Raw genomic sequence first — 14,688 nt, forward strand, 5'->3', positions numbered from 1 at the left:
TGCTAAGGGTGGCCCAACCAGTTATTAGGTTTAGGGGGCAAACACTTTTTCACACAGGGCCATGTAGTTTTGGATTTTGTTTTCCCTTAATAATAAAAACCTTCATTTAAAAACTGCATGTTGTGTTTACTTGTGTTATCTTTGACTAATATTTAAATTAGTTTGATGATCTGAAACATTAAAGTGTGACAAACATGCAAAAAAATAAGAAATCAGGACGGGGGCCAACACATTTTCACACCACTGTATGTGATGTATACCTAGTGCAGCTTTAGGTTTCCAGATAAAGCACGATATTACTGTCTTACTGAAGTAGTTCTGATCATTCGCGGTGTGTACCGACGGCCACAGAATAAAGAGACGGATAGTTCTGGAGCCGGCGACATGCCGGTTCCTGCTGTGAGTTCAACACCAGCCTCTGCGCTGGTGAAGAGCACCGCTGCAGGGGTCGCTGGGAGTTCTGAAGTCAAGCCTGCAGGTCGGGGCCGGGTGAGGGACTACACGGTTCTTCACCCGTCCTGTGTGTCTGTGTGTAACGTGACCATCCAGGACTCAGTGGAAAGGAGCGTGGATGATTTTGTCAGCCCAGTACAAGCTGACATCGGAGAGGCGGGAACTTTCCGGAGGAAAACAGACACCCAACCTTCCAAGCCTACTAGGTATAATATAAACATACTCTCTTGATTCACCACATTTTTAATTTGCTCGATTAGAAGACTAGCATGTTGTCATCTGGATTTCCCTTTTTATACTCCCTTTATAATTTCTTTTTTTTAGGTTCAGAACCGCTCAGAGTAAAAGTAAAAAGGAGACAAAACTGGAGTTTTTTGGCTTTGAGGAGAATGAGGCTCAGGACACGGATGGAGACGCCATTGCATCCGGCAGCACCAGCTACAAGATCAAATACTTTGGTTTTGACGATCTGAGTGAGAGCGATAGTGAGGATGACGACGACTCGGCAGCTAAGGAGAAGAAGAAGAAAGCAGTGACGGAAGCTTTGGCAACCAACGTGGGCAGTCCCCAGATCAACGACTCGCAGGAGAGTCAACAGAGTCAAAGCAGCCTAAGCACAGGTACTCACAAGCACACTTCTTCACTAATGCACGGATTCATCATTTCATTAGAGCATGATGGGAAATTTCAACTATAATTATGGAAAATGATTATATGTAGAGCGATCTCTGAATTCATGATGTCCCTTTTTTAAATTTGTAAAAAAAAATTTATCTGTTGTCAGATTCTCAGGAGTCGCTGGATGAGACAAGTGCTACAGGCTCACAGAAGGAACGACATGGAAAGCAATGCGACAAGTCAAAGGAGATCGGACGCAAGATCTTCAGCGGGCCAAAAAAAGTATAGCTAAAAAAGCTTTAGCAGAAACAGAGTAACTTTATTAAAAAGTTACATTTGAATTTTTAACATAACAAAATTGTGTTTTTGTTTTTTTTGTGTTTAATACAGTCTCCTGCTAAAGCCGTATATAACGCGCGCCACTGGAATCAACCCGAGACGGAGGAAGTGCCTCCTTCTGCTTCCTCTCATACTGTGGCTGTACCTGTAAGTAAAGTACTCGATTCACAACGTCTGAACTTTATACACTAAAATTTCCTCTGCCTTTGCACACCATAATGTTGTTGTTGTTGTTGTTGTTGTTTTTCTTGCAGAAGGCCAGTGTGTCCAGCAGCAGCAAAGACACAAACTCCCATAAAGATGATGGAGTGTTTAAAGCCCCGCCACCTCCTCCTAAAGTCATTAAGTCTGTCACTATCCCCACTGAGCCATACCAGGACATCGTCACTGCACTAAAATGCAGGAAGGAGCACAAGGAGGTGAGCACTGCACTCTTGGAAATAATGTTAAAGATTCTTTTTGAAATGTGTCCACTTATGTGTCCATATTATTTATGTACTATTATAGTAGAAGTTTTATATTTTTAATTTGTTTTTATTAATTTCATTTGCTTTTGTCATTTGTATTAGTTTTATTTTTAATATTTCTATTTATCTTTTAATAGATTTTTATTTTACTCAAGTTCTAGTAATTTTAGTACTTCTAAAAGTCTTAAACTTATTTTATTTCATTTAGTTGCCAAGCAACATTTCTCATTTTCATTTACATTTTTTATCCAATATTCTTAATCTATTTTCATCTAATCTTTGTCAATTAACAAGAACAATTTTTTTAGGTTTAGATAACAATAAAACTGACTTAGGGCTGGGCGATTTGGCAAAAAATGTAAATCTCGATTTTTTTTTTCAGAACGTTTGACCGATTCTCGGTTTTATTTTTACGATTTTTAACTAGTCAACTTGAAAATGTTGAAAAAACTACAACATGATTCAAGTAACTGTTTCTTTATTAACCCTCTAGTTAAAGAAAATTCTATTCCAAGTGCACCACACATAAAGTTGTCAACATGATGTAAATGTTAAAGGGGTCATATGATGCGATTTCAATTTTTCCTTTCTCTTTGGAGTGTTACAAGCTCTTGGTGCATAAAGAAGATCTGTAAAGTTGCAAAGACTAAAGTCTCAAATCCAAAGAGATATTCTTTATAAAAGTTAAAGGTACAATAGGAGATCTTGGAAAATGCTAACTTTAGCCTGATAGCACTGAAAGCGAACGTCCCACCCTTCCTGCAATCGCCGTCCAAAGCCACGCCCCCTGAACACATTTACACTCACAGACCAGAGACAACATTACTACAATAGGCTACACCAGGTTCCCAATTCCAGCCCATGTTCCGAAGATCACTTGTTAAATATCTTTGCAGAAAAGATGCATGAACTACAACTAGATATTGTACAAACTTGTCTTATACATATTGTGTTCAGAAAGAATACAAGGAAAATGCTTTAAAAAATCTCAAAAGTCAAGGCAATTCAAATTCAAAATTTAAAATCGGAAAAATCGCCCAGCCCTACACTGGCTTGAACAAAGGACTTGCTCATACTTTAATTTAACTGTTTGTTTCTTGCCCTGTGTTTATGTGTGTAGTTGTACACTGTGGTCCAACATGTGAAGCACTTTAATGACGTAGTGGAGTTTGGGGAGAATCAGGAGTTCACTGATGACTTTGAGTATCTGGAGGCGGGCCTGAAGAGCACACAACCCCTCAACACACGCTGCCTTAGGTGAGACAAACGCTGAATGGAATATTCTGGGTGATTTTCTAACTCAAGCCTATGTATCACAGCTGTGATTTGCTGTGAACTATCATAGATAATGATTTGAACGATTGAATGATTTAATAGTATTTATTAGGGGTGTTAAAATATTACATTTTATTTCCTTTTTAATAAACAATATAGTATTACAGGTATAATATAGGTATACAGAACAAATTGTGGCTCTGTCTTAAATTAAATAAATGAAATTATATAAAATTATACAATATTTATGTTGTATTTTATTTCAGCTTTTTCATAGTTTTAGTTAACCGAAATAACACTGATGCACACTGGAATCCCCATATATGCATTCTTACCCACAAAGACACATTTATAACATAAACCACTAATCATTTTTTCCTCCTCCATTTTTGACTGCAGTGTAATCACTCTGGCCACGCGCTGTGCCATGCCGAGCTTCCGCATGCACCTGAGGGCCAGAGGGAAGGTGGCCCAGGTCTTTAAGATGCTCAGTGATGCCCAACAGCACCCGGTGAGTGTCTCATCAAGCACCTAACCAACAAACCAATCACGTAAACACAGACTTTCTTTAATTTACCAACAAACCAACTAATCTGTATAACCAAGCATCATTCCAAACTGTCACAGCTCTATCATTATGAATGCAGCTACAATGCTGTTTGGAAAAACAGTTTGTTTACTTCATTAGTGTACATTAATTGGAGATGTAATCATCTCCGCTGGCAGACAAGGGAGAAACGCAAACAGACGCTGAGCCGTTGCTCTGTGAATCTTGTTCGTTCAGTTTACACAGATGGAGCGTGAATGTTTACCTTGACTCTTTCGGCCTGACTTGAATTTATTTGTGTAATGAAGGATGTTCAGTAAAAATAAATTAAATCCACTTGAGTCAAGACTGATGTTTAGAATAAAGCCACTAGAGTCACTTAAGGCCATGTCTTGCAGTTAAGGGATGTTTTTATAATGCAAAGTGACTTGATTTTTAAAGTTTTGTGACTTTTAAAGTTTTAGTTCATCTTTTGATGCTATCTATATGCTAGTGTACTCCTAAAAGTTGCGGTAAGATGTTTAGAACATTTGCCTCCTCTCTCTTTCTCGCTGTTCCTCTGGATCTGGCAGAACCTGGCACTTTGCACAGCGTCTCTGATGTACATACTGAGCCGAGACCGGCTAAATATGGATCTGGACCGGTCCTGTCTGGAGCTGATGATCAGGCTGCTGGAACTAGAGCAGGATGACTCTGTAGCAGATCAGTTAACAGCTAAAGAGATGAGCCGAGTTAAAGAGAAGATCCGCAAACTCTGCGAAACAGTCCACAACAAACATCTGGACCTAGAAAACATCACAGTGAGTGACTTCTGTTTCTCACACCTTTGATGTCAGAACCAACACTGAAAACCAATGAATGTTTTAGAAGAAGTGTTCTTCCATTCACCTTGGCTTTGTTCAGACAGGCAGCAAAAATCTGTCTTTGTTTAGTTGTTTGTGGACTGAACAGCGAAAAAAGCATAGAAAATCAAATGCAGTCTTTGATGCATGGTATTTTCATTTTCGACAATTTTCCTTTTTAAACATTGCATATTTTACATTCACTACCTTTCAAAAGTTAAGAGGTGTGTAAGATAAATAAAAAAAACAGTAATATTGTGAAATATTGTTACAATTGAAAATGTTTTTTGCTGTTTAATGTCATGTTTTCTATTTAAATATATATTGAGATGTAATTTATACCTGTGATGGCAAATCTGAATTTTCAGCAGCCATTTCTCCAGTGTCACATGATCCATCAAAAATCATTCTAATATGCTGATTTGGTGCTAAAGAATCATTTATGTTGAAAACAGTTGTGCTGCTTAATTTTTGTGGAAACCGGAAAACATTGTATTCTTTGAGAAGAAAGTTCACAGACAGCATTAATTGGAATATAACAGTTATACAATTCTATGTTTTTACTGTCACTTTTGATAAATGTAATGCATCCTTGCTGAGTTGCTGAGAGAATGCAATTTTCCAAATTGTTACTTTTTGCATCTCAGACGGGTCATTTAGCGATGGAGACATTACTGTCTCTGACGTCGAAGCGAGCCGGAGACTGGTTTAAGGAGGAGCTGCGCTTGCTTGGGGGACTGGACCACATCGTAGATAAAGGTACCCTTATTGAGTCTCTCTGTATTTGATTCGTAAGATTCTTTTTTTTAAGAAAATGGCTAGAAATGTTTTTTGCCCTCAGTGAAAGAGTGTGTGGAGAACTTGAGTAAAGAAGAAGATAAAGAGAGTCTGGTGGCATCACTCTGGGGAGCAGAGCGCTGTTTACGAGTTCTGGAGAGTGTGAGTGGACACCAGATTATGATAATTAAAAATAAAATGATTTTTTCATTTAGTTTTTTCAACAAGTTTAATTGATTTCCTTTAAAGACAGACCTGCGATACTTAACCTGCAGCAATTAATAACATGGACTTTGACTTAATTTTAAGTGTAATGATTGCTGCAGGCCACCAGTGCTCTTCTGGTGTTAGAGATACTTGCACTGTAGATCTGATCAGTGTTTAGAAATTGCACCAAACGGAATGAAAATAATATAATGTACAAATGGAATAAATGCATTTATTAGCTAATTAGCAGCTTTAAAAATGTTGACTGAGGAAAATGCATGTTATTTCTATGTATAATTCATTTAAAACCTAATTCCAGGTTTCAGTCCATAACCCTGAGAACCAGGCTTATCTGATCGCCTACAAGGAGTCCCAGCTCATAGTGTCCTCAGCAAGGTGTGTGATGATCTAGAAAGTGCAGTGTTGCTTTGTGTGACAGGACATTTGTCATTCTGGGGTTGTGTTTTGTGTGTGTAGGGCCCTGCAGCATTGTGAGCAGATGATACAGCGTTACAGCCGAGAGGTCTCTTCATCAAGCTCCGCCCTCCCGCAGAGTAGTCATAGCAACGTGGGCAAGGCCGTGGAGGATTGTATGAGAGCCGTTATCGGAGTTCTGCTCAACCTCACACACGATAATGGTTAGACACTGCGTCTGACAGAGAGAATTTATACAGTGCTCAGCAAACACTGCATTTATAAATGCAGAATGCAGCAATACAAAATAACTGCAATTGTATAAATGTTAAGATAAGAATGTAAGATAACCCTCACATCCTGTCTCTCTTTCGCTGTGACTTCTCAGAGTGGGGCAGCACTAAAACAGGTGAGCAGGATGGCTTCATACAGACGGCACTGGACTGTGTTCTGAAGGTCCCACGTTATTTGCCTCAGGAGCAGAGATTCGACATCCGCGTCCTGGTGAGAAACTCATGACACTAATAACACAGCCCTGCATCTTAATGATGCTGAGTTCAAAAATATCAATAAGAACATTTTTAAAGAAGTTTCTTATGCTCATCAAGGCTGCATTTATTTGATCAAATACATTTATTTGATACAGAAAAAAACATTAATTTTGTGAAATATTATGGTAATTTAAAATAACAGTATTCTATTTTAATATACACTAAAATATTATTTATTCCTGTGAAACAAAGCTGAATTTTCAGCATCATTACTCCAGTCTTCAGTGTCACATGATCTTTCAGAAATAATTCTAATATGCTGATTTATAATCAATGTTGGAAACAGTTGTGCTGCTTAATATTTTTGGGACCTGTGATACTATTTTCAGTATTCTTTCATAAAAAGTTTAAAAGAATAGTGTTTATTCAAAATATACATTTTGTGTTACAATATACACTACTAATCAAAATTTTTGGGATCAGTCATTTTTTTTCTTTTTCTTTCTTTAAAAAAAAAAAAAGAAATTAATACTTTTATTAGGCGAGGATATGTTAAATGGATAAAAGTGATGGTACAGATTTATATTGTTAGAAAAGATTTCTATTTTGAATAAATGTTTTATTCATCAAAGAAAAAAGTATCACAAGTTCCAAAAAAAAACACCATTAAGCAGCAGAACAGTTAATACATCACAGATAATAACGCAGATAATAAATCGGTATATTAGAATGATTTCTGAAAGATCATGTGACACTGAAGACTGGAGTAATGGCTGATGAAAATTCAGCACTACGTCACAGAAATAAAAAAGTATATTATAATAGGAAACCAATATTAGTAATTGCAATAATATTTCACAATATTAAGTTTTTTTCTGTATTTTTGATCAAATAAACACAGCCTTGAAGAACATAAGAGTCTCCATTAAACTTTATACACACACACACACACACAACAAAACTTACAATCTGCAAAAGAGTGGTTCAGATACTCCATTTAATATCAAAGGAATTTACATAAACTCAAGTTTAAAAATAAGCTTTTTTTTTTTTTGGACACAATTTCTGTTGCTGTTTGCTTGTTATAAAATACCCACAGATGTAGCAAAAAATATCTGGGTCATGTTCTCATTTTCTTCTGTCACTGGCCGTAATGAAAACCTTTAAATCAGGATTAGGCATGAAATAATAATGTCTTCATAATCACTTATACATGTAAAAATTGGCTGAGAGTTAATAAATTAATTAAAACAAACAAACAAACAACTTTGCTCCGAGGAAGATAAGGAATCATGTCTTTGTGGCAGTTTTTTGGTGATGCAAGACTTCTTCACCTTCACTTCTTCAAAATCAAAAATGCTACATTCTAGAGCAAAACAGGCACTGTTTTTGGAATCAGCAGCCAAAACTTTGTAAGAAACACATACAGGATTTCATTCAGCAAATATGATGCTGGGTGTTGTTATTAGGACTAGGGTTGTCACCACACCAGTAACATTTCACGATTCTCAGTAATATTTTTTTTTAAATTCTGTAATCACAGTTAATCACACACAACATCAAAATTTGTTAGCAAGATTATAATGTAGAAACATAAAGGCTTAAATATTTGTTTAATAGCATCTTTTTTAAAATTAAATAATACAAATGAATGCCAGTACCAGTGATACCAATACTTCAGACGCGTCATGCCCATTCAAAGTGAGGGGGCACGTGCTGAGCCAGATACAGACACGTTTTTACATCACTGCGCATTAACCAATCACACACGATGCTGTTGAGCTTATGAATGCAGTGGCCAATCAGAGGTGTTCCGATGAGTCATCGCTAAAATGCCGGTGTTGTCTGAATACCTCTTTCTGGCGAATTCTCTCGTCAGAAACAACAAAGTGCAAATGTGTGTACGAATCTTTAAGATATTAATTTCATAGTGTAAACAACTTCATTGATTTTAATGGGAGTTTTTGAGAGTGCTTGAACTTGACTGTCAGTGAAAATGTTCTTTGATAATGTAAATGTTCTTTGCTCACTTTCTGTACAATGAAAATGTTATGATTAGTAGCCTAACTTGCAATGTTTTTATTCACGTTAACTTTCATTGTTAAATTCACATTAAATATAAACTCAGTCGTATTAAAAATATGTTATGGCATGACACCCATATCTGTTAATTAAGTAAACAGTTTTTTATGCTTAGTTAATATATTACATTATTAGGTTACTTTGACCATCGCCCACTATAGATCACAGGCACGGCGTCAGAATTTTTTCTCTACCGGTGCTAAGAGGGGGCTAGACCAATATGTGGGGGTGCTAATTAACATGTTATTTTTCCCAGCCCTTTTATAAGTTATAAGTAAGAAGATATAATTAAATTAAAACAGTGGGATGTATTCTTTAGTTATTTCTCAATTAAACAAACATTGCTTCAAGTACTAAAGGAACTATTCAAGTTAACAGGTTTTAATATAAAACTTGCATCAATTGAAAATCAAATAAAAGGAAAACAAATGTGAAGCAATGAAATGAAAACACAAATGCAAATAAATAAAACGGTGCTTGAGGTTTTTCAGGTTTTCAGATGTCTAACAGCAAAAGTAAAAAAAAGACTATTCATTTAGCTTTGGTTTAATGTATTGACATCTTTTTTTCTTCTGTTGATGTTCACTTAAGAAAACTGTCAGAGTTTGTACTCTCTACTACTGACTTGTTCTATTATTTTCTTTAGTATAGACTTGGTTTTGAAGTGCCGGTGTTTTTGACATCAGAATGTGTGCCGTGACTTGTGTTTGTGAGTGTGACTGTGTTTTATTTGTGCACAGGGTCTGGGTCTGCTGATAAATCTGGCGGAGTACAGTGCCAGAAACAGACACTGTCTTGTGGAGATGGAGATGGACTTTAGCTACCTGATGGAGACGGAGGTAGACGTGAAGACAGAAGGAGAGGAGGAGAGTAGGATGGATGAACAAAAAGAGGATAAAAGAGAGAGCGAGAAGGGACCCACGACAGCAAAGTCATCAACCTCACTGGCTGCTCTGGTTCAGGTGACAGTAGTCTCCACATTTAATCTGCATGATGGTTTCAAATGGCCCTTCAAGTGTTTATCCTTAAATCTGATAGATATTGGCCAACTAAACCAAGTGTTTCTGTTTTTCTGTGTAGCTCTTTCTTGAACGGGAACAAGCAGCAGTGCTAGCTGAGGCACAGACCGATGACCTCATAAGTGAGGCGCCCAAATCTCAGGCAGACCAGAGTGGAGAGTGGAAGGAAACATCTGGAGAGATCCAGTGGGTCGCCTCAGAAACCAACGAAACAAATGACAAGAAAGAAGAGGAGGAAGAGGAGCTTGACCTCAATAAAGGTACAAATTATTCACTGATATGTCTCAAATAAACACTTGTTTGGATTCAACTTGAGACTGTTTCGACTTAAGAAATATTTCCTGATGCAGATTTTGCATCAGGTTTAAGTTTTTTATGCAAAAAAAAAAAAAAAATAATTAAATTGCTACGTTGACCTAAGGAAAATGCTGTGTGGTTTGAAAGTGACTTCTGTGTGAGTGGCGCTTTGCAGTCACTACGCTATTTTCAGTGGACAATGGATGAAAGTTCACAGATTTTTTTATTTAGTTATTTTTTTTATGACATTTCACTGAAATTAACTTAAAATGAAGTTAAATTGTCATATGTGACCCTGGACCACAAAACCAGTCATAAGGGTCAATTTTTAATTTTTCAAAGGGGAAATTGAGATTTATACATCAACTAAAAGCTGAATAAATAAGATTTCCATTGATGTATGGTTTGTTAGGATAGGACAATATTGGCCGAGATACAACTATTTGAAAATCTGGAATCTGAGGGTGCAAAAACAAAATCGAAATATTGAGAAAATCGCCTTTAAAGTTGACAAATGAAGTTCTTAGCAATGCATATTACTAATCAAAAATTAAGTTTTAATATATTTACAGTAGGAAATTTACAAAATATCTTAATGGAACATGATCTTTACTCAATACCCTAATGATTTTTGGCATAAAAGAAAAATCAATAATGTTGACCCATATCCCAGCGACTTATGACTGGTTTTGTGGTCCAGGGTCATATATTAATAGTCTGCCTTAGCCATATATATATATATATATATATATATGGCTAAGGCAGACTATTAATATATATATATATAATATTTTTATACCCCTACTGTGTGTTATAATTCACTTTATTTTATGTTTAGAGCCAAGCTTTTATGTGAACGTCCTGTCTTTGTTTTTCAGCCCTGCAGCATGCTGGGAAACACATGGAGGACAGCATTGTGGCTTCATACTCAGCTCTTCTGCTTGGGTGTTTATGTCAGGAGAGTCCGGTGAGCATCACTTCTGTCCTTTAGTTGCTCCAGAGAGCAGCTAGTTGGGTAATTGGTTAGTTTTGAACCAAAGCAACTATTTAGTTTTGTGCAATTTTGTGACTTTAGAGCCCCTTACAGTTACATCAGTGTATACAAGTATTTGCTAGATGTAGCTTTGGCTGTGTGGATGGGTCTCTGTGAGTTTTGCACATTTGGCCACTGCAATTTTTCTGCATTTTCTTTGCAAACTGCTCAAGCTCAGTCGGGTTGCATGAAGATCCTGAGTGGAGCCTTTTTTCAGGTCTACTCACAAATTCTCAGTTGAAGTCTGGACTCTGGCATGGCTGCTTCAGGGTATTATTGTTGTTTTTAAGCCATTCCTCTAGATTTGGATTTATGCCTGGGTTTATTGTCTTGCTGGGAAACAAATCTTCTCCCATCTTGCTGGTGTCTTGCAAGTTTTCCTTCAGAATTTCCCTCTTTTGCTGCATTCATTGCTCCCTCATATGCCAGCCTTCCTGGGCCTGACGCAGAGAAGCATCTCTTTGGCATGATGCTGTCACCACCATGGCCCGCAGTGAGGACGGTGTGTTTCTGATGCTGCTCAGTGTGTAGCTTACACACATTATGTTTAGTCTGATGGCCAAAAACTTGATTTTGATCTCATCAGACTACAGAACCTTCTCCAGCTGGATCCAGAGTCTCCCACATGCTTTCTGGAAAACTCTAGCTGAGATGTCTTATGGCATTTTTAACAGGGTCTTTCTCTGTACCCCTTTCCCATGAAGATGTGAGCGCTGAAGCACCTGGGTAACAGTTCTGCACGGTCTCTCACATCTTTTCTACTGAAGCTTGTAGCTCCCTCAGGGTCGTCATGAGTAGATTTACAGCTGTGCCAATACTTTTTCTATTTCTTACCTGATCTAACAGTACTCCCAGGGTTATTCAATGATTTTGAAATTTTCTTGTATCCATCCCCTGCCTTTGTGCTTTTCAATTACCTTTTCACGGAGTGGCTTGGAGTGTTCTTTTTATCTTCGTGGGCTGTGTTCTGCCACAATAATGGAGAAGGTTCACCTGAAGTTGAACCTTGCAGATAAAGGTGTTTGTATACTATCAGCTGAAACCCTGAGACTACACACGCACGATCATACCACTGATATTGTAGGTTTATCATTAAAGGTCATAGATGCATTTAAAATCAATTATATTTTATAATTTTAACATTAGATTTGGTCACTTAGTTCGAAAAGATTTATTTTGAATTTTGACGTTATTGTTTTTTTTCTGTTGATCCGTAACAAAAAATTTAAATAAATAATAAAGTCTGTTGTTAAACGAAATGTCCAAGGATGTATTAAGGATCACCAAAGTGTAGAAAGAAAAAAAAAGTACACTAATGTTTGGGCTCAGCACATTTATTTATTTATGTGTGTGTGTATTGGAAATATTAATGCTTTTATTCAGCAAAGATACATTAAATTGATTAAAAGTGACGGTAAAGACATTTGTAATGGTACAAAAAATCTATTTAAAATAAATTCTTTCTATTTATCAAAGAAACCTGAAAAAATCCTGGAAAAAAAAAATCACTGTTTCCATAAAATTATTAAGCAGAACAACTGTTTTTCAACATTGATAATAATAAATGTTTCTTGAGCACCAAAGCAGGATATTAATAATTATTTCTGAAGAATTGTGTGACTGGATAATGGCTGCTAAAGATTCGGCTTTGCCATCACATGAATAAAATACATTTTAAAAGAAATTTAAATGGAAAGCAGTTTTTTTAAATTGTAATAATATTTCACATAATTGCTGTTTTTATTGTAATTTTCATCAAATAAATGCAGCCTTGGTAAGAATATATATTAAAACAAAAATCCTACTGCCCCTCAACTTTTGGATGAATAATAATTGATAAATACTCAAAGAATTAATAAAAAATGTAACTTGTTTATTACCATTTTATTAATATATTGAAATAAATTATTTAATAAAATAATTGGAATAAAAATGTAAATACAAATATATCCTTTCTCTCTCTTTCTCAGATGAATGTGAAAACTGTACGGGAAAACCTTCCTAAGGGAGATTTCTCTATTATGACAGAAATGCTAAAGAAATTCCTTAATTTCATGAACCTGACGGTAAGTACAATCAATGATATGCATTAAAAATGGCAGGTGTTGCATTATTTTACTAACCGATGGAAATGACAGCAAAAATGTAGAAGTGGTATAATATAATTAACTGTAATGCAAATTCTGTAGTACATATTACTTGCTTGAATGCGGAAACTGAAAAGGCATCTAAATGTAGTTTCCGTGGTCCAATCAGAGTGGGTTTTGGCTGTATTTGCACCTGGCTTTTAATGTGTTATCAAATTGTGATCTGGTCACCATGCACGCAATGTAGTGCCACTGATGTTATAAAACGTGTGGCTGTGCTTTCATGTCTGGCCAGGGACATTTAAATCAGTTTGTAACTTCTCTCTCTTCTTTCCTGTCGTCAGTGTTCTGTTGGAACTACAGGACAGAAATCTATCTCACGGGTGATTGATTATTTGGAGCACTGTTAGCAGAGGTGTCGCAGTTCCCCCTCTTCCGTGGGATAAATCTGGACCTGGCAACGTGCCTTAGGCCCTTCAGGACAAGAGGCAGCAGATCCGGTGGTTAAGCGTCGCTACAGTCACGTCACCCGAGTGGCTCGCTGCAGAAACTTTCATGGTTTTTTTTCCCCCTCTCACTTTCTTTTTGCTTGTTTTAAAAGTGTGTGTTTTCAAATGCTGTCTCTTTCTCTCATGCTCACACACGTACACACACTCAGTTGTGTGCTTGCATAGTATTTGGTTATTGAAGCACTGATCCTCATGTAAAACAAAAACGAAGCTGTTTTGAAACAAAAGAATGATTTTAAGCTAGTTGTCCTTGTTTGCAGTGTAAAGATTTACACTAAACCTAGTAACTTATTGATATTTCAAACACTGAGGGCTGTGGCTTTGTTCAGACTCCATGCATATCCGCTTTGCTTTTCTGACTGTTTACACATGATGTTTGTTCAAACAGTGCAGTCAGTATCTGCAATATTTACATTAGTAAAGATGATCCCAAGAGAATTTCTTACACAAGTACTGAGTTGTAGAAACTGGAAACTTTGCCTCTGCTCAAGACACAAGCATTAAGAGGCATTTTACGCATTCAGGAATATATAGGCCTACTGTTTTGGGGTCTGTAAGATTTGTTTGTAATGTTTTTGAAAGAAGTCTCTTATGCTCACCAATGCTGCATTTGTTTTACAGTAAAAACGGTAATATTATGAAATATTGTTACAATTCAAAATAAGTGTTTTCTGTTTGAAAACATCTTAAAAATTAGTCTATTCCTGTGATGGTGAAGCTGAATTTTCAGCAGTCATTACTTTAGTCTTTTTAATTTAATGCATCCTCACTGAACAAAAAGTATTATTTTGTTTAAAAAAATAAATGTTACTGGACCCAAACTTTTGAACAGCAGTATACATGCTGTGTCCCAAATGACAAAACCTTTTGAATAGATCGGAGTAGATAAGTAAAAAAAGAAAAAGAAAAGGTTTTGCTGCCAGTCTGAAGAATGCCTAAGATGCCTGACGAACCAAAGACAAAGACCTTGCAACTATGAAAACAAACAAGCATTCATCAAATTAAGGTGAATTTTCCTTGTGGTTTTTAAGAACCGTGGAATCCTGTAGTCCTACTTAAAGAGTGTTTTATAATTATGAGATGTTTTATGATCAATCATTGTTTCTTTCACATATTCTGAAACCAAGCTATTATGTTTGATTTCTTTAAAAACTACACACTAAGGAAAAAGTTTTGATGATTTTATCTGGATACCTAGGGAAGAATTGTAGGGGTTTCTGGCGTATTTTCA

General features: G+C 36.4%; 1 protein-coding gene across 1 annotated transcript in view; it reads left to right on the top strand.

The window, feature by feature from the left end:
* LOC107721422 (wings apart-like protein homolog) overlaps positions 1–14,029 on the top strand; it is a 21,199-nt gene extending 7,170 nt beyond the window's left edge. Inside the window, exons 4-21 of the mRNA XM_016529430.1 lie at positions 472–659; positions 778–1,073; positions 1,238–1,353; positions 1,462–1,557; positions 1,665–1,829; positions 2,998–3,134; positions 3,552–3,663; positions 4,272–4,499; positions 5,189–5,300; positions 5,383–5,480; positions 5,845–5,921; positions 6,003–6,163; positions 6,328–6,443; positions 9,253–9,474; positions 9,593–9,791; positions 10,707–10,795; positions 12,832–12,927; positions 13,293–14,029. Coding sequence (XP_016384916.1) covers positions 472–659; positions 778–1,073; positions 1,238–1,353; positions 1,462–1,557; positions 1,665–1,829; positions 2,998–3,134; positions 3,552–3,663; positions 4,272–4,499; positions 5,189–5,300; positions 5,383–5,480; positions 5,845–5,921; positions 6,003–6,163; positions 6,328–6,443; positions 9,253–9,474; positions 9,593–9,791; positions 10,707–10,795; positions 12,832–12,927; positions 13,293–13,358 — 2,574 coding nt within the window. The 3' untranslated portion in view covers positions 13,359–14,029. The remainder of the gene's footprint in view (positions 1–471; positions 660–777; positions 1,074–1,237; positions 1,354–1,461; positions 1,558–1,664; positions 1,830–2,997; positions 3,135–3,551; positions 3,664–4,271; positions 4,500–5,188; positions 5,301–5,382; positions 5,481–5,844; positions 5,922–6,002; positions 6,164–6,327; positions 6,444–9,252; positions 9,475–9,592; positions 9,792–10,706; positions 10,796–12,831; positions 12,928–13,292) is intronic.
* Positions 14,030–14,688: the final 659 nt, after the last annotated feature.

This window comes from Sinocyclocheilus rhinocerous, unplaced genomic scaffold (genome assembly GCF_001515625.1).
Source record: "Sinocyclocheilus rhinocerous isolate Xijiao unplaced genomic scaffold, SAMN03320098_v1.1 scaffold432, whole genome shotgun sequence".
NCBI classification, from domain to species: domain Eukaryota; kingdom Metazoa; phylum Chordata; class Actinopteri; order Cypriniformes; family Cyprinidae; genus Sinocyclocheilus; species Sinocyclocheilus rhinocerous.